Raw genomic sequence first — 6,833 nt, 5'->3', positions numbered from 1 at the left:
CCAATGCATGATTAGGAACAAACCTAATGCTACTTGAATGATGTATGTGTATTTTGAGGACTTCAACATTGATAAGGACAGAAGGATCAAAGAATTTTTTCTCCAGTGCATAGTGTTGTACCGTCCTTTCACTGATATTGGTGTTTATTTATTGAAGAGGAGGTATGCTAGGGATTTAGTTGGTCGAGTTGGAGAGTCACATAACCATCCACATTTAGCCACCGTGTATGGCTCAAAATACGTATCACTGAAGAGAAAATGTTGGATAAGGTATGAGACTAAATTCACCCCTTGTGACGAAGACCAACACGTCCTATGGTACAAGTCTGTTACAAAGCCGATAATTGGTGAAGAAGTTTTAAACATCTATGGGCTGGATTTCATGTCATTGTGTAAAGTATTATCGGAATTGGATGTTCCAACACATCCACCACCAATGATTTCAACTTTGGTTAGTTATCATTCAACAATAACTTCTTCTTAATTGTCCCCTTCAAGATGATTAACCAGATCTTATTCTTTATCGGATGGGTCTGATTTGCTAGTTTTGAGTTGGGAGCTATAAACTTATAATCTTGTCGGAGAGCGTCAGATGGTTCCCATTATCTCACAAGGTCTCGACCGTCCTGATACGTATACAAGCACATCAGCAAGTCAAGAAAAATTGATAGAACAATTGAATCAAATGGAGTTAAGAGATACGAAAACTAGACTTATATACCCACAACATATGCGCATAATGGGGGAGACCATGAGGTTCAATCCATATTTGTTCTCACCGTCCAATAACTCCATATTCCCAGGGAGTAGTGTTAGACTCACAAGTACATATTAGGCCACAATCCCCATATTGTCTAGTTTTCCAATGCAAGAACAAACACAACAATATCCATACGGTCAGGCCAGTCAACAAGCTCCTTAAGCTTATCAAGATTGTAAAAGATCATTAAACTTCGAATGCTCTCCAACTGAATGGACATATCCACGGATTGGAGATCAATGTAGAGGACCTCATACTGGTGAAGGGTCTCAAGCTGTAGGATCATATCAAGGATTTGAGAGTTTGATGTAGGGAGAAAGTATGATAGAAGCTGGAGTGGGACCGAGTAGTTATAATTATGTTTTATTTAATATTTGTAACTGAAACTGAGATTAAGACTATTTCTATAATTATAACTAACTAATGAAAGGAGAGGAAACTAGTATTAAATTTTATTACACATTCATTAAAATTTATACAAACGTCTTTTTCTAGTAGTGTGTCTATTTTTTAACATCCCATACATGTTATCATAAAATCCCTTGAGATTGCGCAATGAGTTTCATAAGAAAAAAAATTATTCCTTTTCATCTTCGCCATTCCTTTCGATCTCTCAATACAATTTCAGTATTGGTTTCACCCCTGAGTCGATATTGATTGACATGCTTGTTTTTTTTATATTTTGAAATTGACAAAACAACCCAACTGCATTGTGGTTATCGGTATCAATGTAGAAGTTTTCATAGACTTCATGGATAGAGCTCATACTCATTAATCAATTTTGATGTTTTTTCGCATCCCTAGCGAATAACAAGCTACCTAGTTTCGATAAAGTGACAAATCTTCATCCATCGTAAACTCCACAGGATTAATATACAGTTGAGTCGTTACTCATAAAATTTGTGGGTGTAGATACTAATTCGCGGGATTAATATAAGGTTGAGCCATTCCTCATAACTCATAAAATTTGTGGGTATAGATACTCCTCCGTGGGATTAATATAAAATTGAACCGTTACTCATAAAATTTGTGGGTCTAGAAAATGTAATTGGTGGAGAAGGTGAGCTTTTATAAAGAGTGGATTTAGAGCCGTTGAATGGGACTAGCTGTTGCCGGCTTAACCAAGCTCACTATTCTCAGTGTGAGCCGAGCCGTTGCTCGACCGATCGATCCTGGTTGATGTGCTCGTCTAAGATTGAGACGGTCGCCTCAACTTGAGACTCGACGGACAAAATTTATCCATCCATTCCGAGTGTTTGCCAGTCCCACTTGAGGTACAGTCGGCAAATCTATTAGTTTGCCATGCCCACTTGAGTTGCCCTAACATGTCTAACCACTTATATCAGGTGGGTGTAAATATCTCCCCACCGCCATAAACAACACTTGCGCACAGATTTTTCTTTCCAATAACCCTAAAAACCTTGGAAAAACCCAGTCTTTAAAATCTCTCTCTAAAATTTCAGGCCCCTCTTTTCTCTATCACTGCCGCTCTCTGTGATAGCCAATACCGAAAAATCAAAATCAAAGAAACAATAATCATGGCTACTTCAGAAGAGGAGATTAATCATGAAAACGAAGAGTTAAAGATGATTAAGAAGAAGAAGAGAAAGAGAGAGAATAAGAAAACTAAGAAACAAGTTGAAAAACCAGTTTCAGAATCTGACGAAGATGAAAAAACTGTTGATAGAGTTGAAGAAGAAGAGGAAAATAATGGAAACTTGAATGTGGAACAAGATGGGGAGGAAGAGGAAGCTGTCGAAACAGAGGTTACGGAGGTGGAGAAGAAGAAGAAGAAGGTTACTTCTAAAGGATCGGGAATCATGAGTACTGAAGCTTTCTCTAACTTACCTCTGTCTGAACCTACCATGAAAGCTATTGAAGATATGGGTTTTCAACACATGACTCAGGTACAATTGTGTTTGAATTTCTTAATTAAAAATGCAAAAAATATCCCTAACTTGTGTAATTTATTCTGTAAGATGAATAGAATCTGTATTTTTCTGTAGTCGACTGCTTAGAAAATGATTGATTCAGACCATTTAGATACACCAAAAAACCTTTATTTGGGTTATTTTTGGAGAGCTGGTTTTTAGCTAAATGCCCTAATTGTAGAAATACTAGTTTTTTTTCTCTTTAATTTGGATTGACTATGTGCTCTGCATCAAACACTTAAGCATTCTAAGAGAGTGGTTGTGAAGAACTTATTTTGTAGTTTGAGTAGTTGCAATCAATGTAGGCTTAGTTTTATGGTTATCAGAATTCTATTCAATGTTTAAAAACATGATGTAGAACTAAACTTCGTTTATTTGCATGAAAACTTACAAGGGGCGATGTATGTTCAATTAATTGATGGTTGTTTCCTAGCCAACTAGGACATTAATATATGTGATCTATTCAATGCTAATTACCCCCTTGTTTGATCTTGTATAGACTTTTTTTTTTCCCTAAAGTTCCTCATCCTAATTGCCCCTATAGTTGAGACCACATTAAAGACACCATTGCTCTATGTCTGCACACTGGCTGCGAGCTGTGACTAATTTGTGATAGCCTTTCAAAAGACCTTGGATCCACTCTTTTGCTGTTTCAATCTCGGATAACGTAACAGTCTTTTGCTATTTCAATCTTGGATAACGTAACAAAAGTGAGTCCTTACTCCTTACGGGACATTATTTATATAACATTAATGTGGTTTTCTTTTCTTTTCTTTTTGAATTTACAAAGAATGCAGCACTTTAAGATTGTGGTTTTCTTCTGAACAAACAGAGGGGCTAATATATACGATGATATGTATCTTAATTACAACTGCAGATTCAAGCTAGATCTATTCCACATCTTCTGGAAGGAAAGGATGTTCTTGGAGCTGCAAGGACAGGTTCTGGGAAGACCCTAGCTTTCTTGATACCGGCCATTGAACTCATGCATTGTTTAAAGTTTAGTCCTCGTAATGGAACTGGTGTAATTGTCATTTGCCCGACTAGAGAACTCGCCATGCAGGTACCCTTGTCCTGTTCTATTGCTGTTCTCGTATATCCAATTGGAATACTACTTCTGTTATTTTTCTTCGTGTGAAGTTATTTTGTTATGGCTCCATCTATCGTGTAGAGTAAAATTATAAAGGTAGCAACCATTTGTTTGAAATATTTCACATTCTCCCTCTGTTTTATTGATCCAGTCACATGCTGTGGCAAAAGATCTTCTGAAGTACCATTCTCAGACTGTTGGGTTGGTTATGGGTGGTGCAGCTCGAAGAGGAGAAGCAGAACGCCTAGTGAGAGGAGTAAATTTGTTAGTAGCTACCCCGGGTAGACTTCTTGATCATCTTCAAAATACCAAGGGCTTCATTTTTAAAAATTTGAAGGTAACAATCTTTATTATTTTTTTCTTCTTTCTCAAATAGAAGCTTATCTTTTCCCATCCTCGGCCCTTGATACATCATGCATGGGATTGGTTTTAACCTTTGTTGATGTGCCATTCTCGTATAACTTTTACTACAGGATTCTTGTTTTGAAGAAAGCTAAAATTTTGGAATATTTCTCTCTGCTTAAATTAAAAGTCAGGATAATTCGATTTCCCAAGTATGTTTTCAGATCTCATTTTTTGTTACATTAACAGTTTTCTTGGATGTGCAGTGCCTCGTTGTTGATGAAGCTGATCGAATACTAGAAGCAAACTTTGAGGAGGAAATGAGGCAGATTATAAAGCTTCTGCCCAAGGTAAAAATATGAACAAAACTGACCAGAATATCATTATTTGGGATATAAATTATAAGTGCAGTTTATTTCAAGTATGGTAGCTTTTTCCTTTTTGCATTTATTCTCAAACCACTTGCTAACATTAGCTGCACTTCTTAGTGTTTTAATCAATTTTGTAATTGTAAGTCTACGTTTAACTCCCGAGCTGACTGTATCAATTTCTGATGTTCAGGATAAAAGGCAAACAGCTTTGTTTTCTGCTACCCAGACTAAAAAGGTTGGTATATGACATCAAACCCTACGTTATCCTACTTATCATCGTCCTGTAGTAAGTTTAAATAAGCAGCACGTGTTGCAGGTGGAAGATCTTGCGCGCTTATCATTTCAGACCAAACCCATTTATATTGATGTGGACGAGGACAGAAAAAAGGCAAATATATAGTATTAAATATTTGTGCTTTCTTGCTATCCTTTTCTGCGAATAAAGCTGACAAAGTGCTTTTGTGATGCAGTCCACAAATGAAGGATTAGAGCAAGGTTATTGTATTGTGCCAAGTGAGAGGAGATTCCTTCTGCTATATTCTTTCCTGAAGAGGAATCTGTCCAAGAAAGTGATGGTTTTCTTCTCTTCGTGTATGTCTGTAAAATATCACTCGGAGATTTTGAGGTACATTCATGTGGACTGTTTCGATATCCATGGAAAACAAAAGCAGCAGAAACGTACATCGACCTTTTTTGATTTCTGCAAGGCAGAAAAAGGTATCTTATTATGCACAGATGTTGCTGCTCGTGGGCTTGACATTCCTGCTGTTGTAAGTTACTATTTGCAACCTGTTTAATCTGTGTTTGACAATCAAATACAGATGTTCCTATCTAGTCAAAGAGTTCTTACTAAAATCATTTGTATGTATCAAACTTGTAGGACTGGATTGTACAGTATGATCCTCCAGATGAGCCAAAGGTTCCTACATTTCGCTGCACCCATTTCTTTCTACCATTTCGTTTTTCTTCCATAAGATTACTCTATTTAATGGATTCTGTAAACTCTGTGTTGGCATTTTACTACTTCAGGAGTATATTCATAGGGTTGGTCGAACAGCTCGTGGTGAAGGTTCTAAAGGGTGTGCTCTTCTCTTCTTAATACCAGATGAGGTGCTGTTTCTTAAATATCTGAAGGTATTTTTTTAATTCTTTGAATCACAAGTGCTTCTGATTAAAAAGTTGCCAAAGTTTATAATAGTAACTGCCCTGAATTCTTCTTATTGTTTACTAATTATCTGCAGTTAGCAAAAGTACCAGTGAAAGAGTACGAATTTGACGAAAAGAAGTTAGCAAAAGTGCAACCTCACTTGGTATGTTTTCTTGGTGGAAAATGAAAGTTCACATCTATGCATTTGTTAAATAGTATGGTCATGATAAAATCGTGCCAAGAAATTAAATGTTCACTGCTGTTACAGGAGGATTTAGTGGAAAAAAATTATTATTTAAATAAGTCGGCAAAGGAAGCGTACAGAGCATACATACTAGCATATAATTCGCATTCTATGAAAGACATCTTTAATGTTCACAAACTTGACCTTCAGGTATTTAGACATGCTGCACTTCATTTTCTGTTCCTTCCAGCTATATCTCTTAAATTAAATCTTAATTACATTCCTTGTGTGATCTTCTCCTGGCCAGGCTGTTGCTGCTTCATTTTGCTTTTCTGGTCCACCAAAGATAAATCTGGCTCTTGATAGCAACGCATCCAAATTTAGAAAGAAGAGTCGTAAAGTGGATGGAAGTCGCCATGGGATTAATCGAGACAATCCTTATGGTAAACAAAAAGATGATAACCGGCAATTTGTTAGGTATTAGTGAACTGGAAAATTAATTTATCATTTCGCTCCTTCTATTCAGAATTTTTGGTTGTTAGAGTTTACTCTCAACTCTGTTCGGAATTTTGTAATGCTTGGCTTGTTTCTAATGAAATTGTCAGATTCTTATTATCACCTCTAAGCCTTATATAGGGATCTAAGAACTTGTAACTATTTTAATATCTTGTGCAACCTTTATGCTGCAGTTGGCATTTTTATTTTATTTTGTTTATGAAGTAAATTTCAACATTTTTTACTTGCCTGATAGCCAGTAGGACTATGAGAATGGACTGTGGCCATCCAATCCATTGCCTATTGGCAAACTGGATTCAAATATAATAGCTCTGGAGAGACAATCCTATGTGTGAGAGTTGAGAGTTTAAATTAGCCTGTCAACAATTCTGGGGACTGGATATCGTGGGATCTCAAAATGATTACTGCATCACTTGTTAATTGTTATGGAAAAGTTGAAAGAAGAGAGAAAGAATACTACAGCCTATCACAAACTTATCCCATGTCCTAAAT

General features: G+C 36.5%; 1 protein-coding gene across 1 annotated transcript; it reads left to right on the top strand.

Moving 5' to 3' along the window:
- The first annotated feature begins 2,162 nt into the window (after nt 1–2,162).
- Nucleotides 2,163–6,530, top strand: LOC113275652 (ATP-dependent RNA helicase HAS1-like). The gene is made up of 12 exons (XM_026525192.1): nt 2,163–2,667; nt 3,569–3,754; nt 3,933–4,118; nt 4,390–4,473; nt 4,685–4,729; nt 4,811–4,882; nt 4,965–5,264; nt 5,375–5,413; nt 5,524–5,628; nt 5,736–5,804; nt 5,910–6,035; nt 6,133–6,530. Exons 1-12 carry the CDS (start codon nt 2,299–2,301, stop codon nt 6,307–6,309), a joined length of 1,758 nt encoding a protein of 585 aa, XP_026380977.1. The 5' UTR covers nt 2,163–2,298; the 3' UTR covers nt 6,310–6,530.
- Nucleotides 6,531–6,833: the final 303 nt, after the last annotated feature.

This window comes from Papaver somniferum, chromosome 4, assembly GCF_003573695.1.
Source record: "Papaver somniferum cultivar HN1 chromosome 4, ASM357369v1, whole genome shotgun sequence".
Lineage (NCBI taxonomy): Eukaryota > Viridiplantae > Streptophyta > Magnoliopsida > Ranunculales > Papaveraceae > Papaver > Papaver somniferum.
The sequence above is the reverse complement of the archived record's forward strand: the minus strand, read 5'-3'. Positions and strand labels throughout refer to the sequence as shown.

Bases quoted from the DNA above. Each gene is read 5' to 3' on its own strand.
- LOC113275652 (XM_026525192.1), top strand. From the start codon at position 2,299: ATGGCTACTTCAGAAGAGGAGATTAATCATGAAAACGAAGAGTTAAAG. The intron at 4,730-4,810 runs GTTGGTATATGA...CACGTGTTGCAG, and splicing joins CTGCTACCCAGACTAAAAAG to GTGGAAGATCTTGCGCGCTT. The intron at 5,414-5,523 runs GTTCCTACATTT...TTACTACTTCAG, and splicing joins ATCCTCCAGATGAGCCAAAG to GAGTATATTCATAGGGTTGG.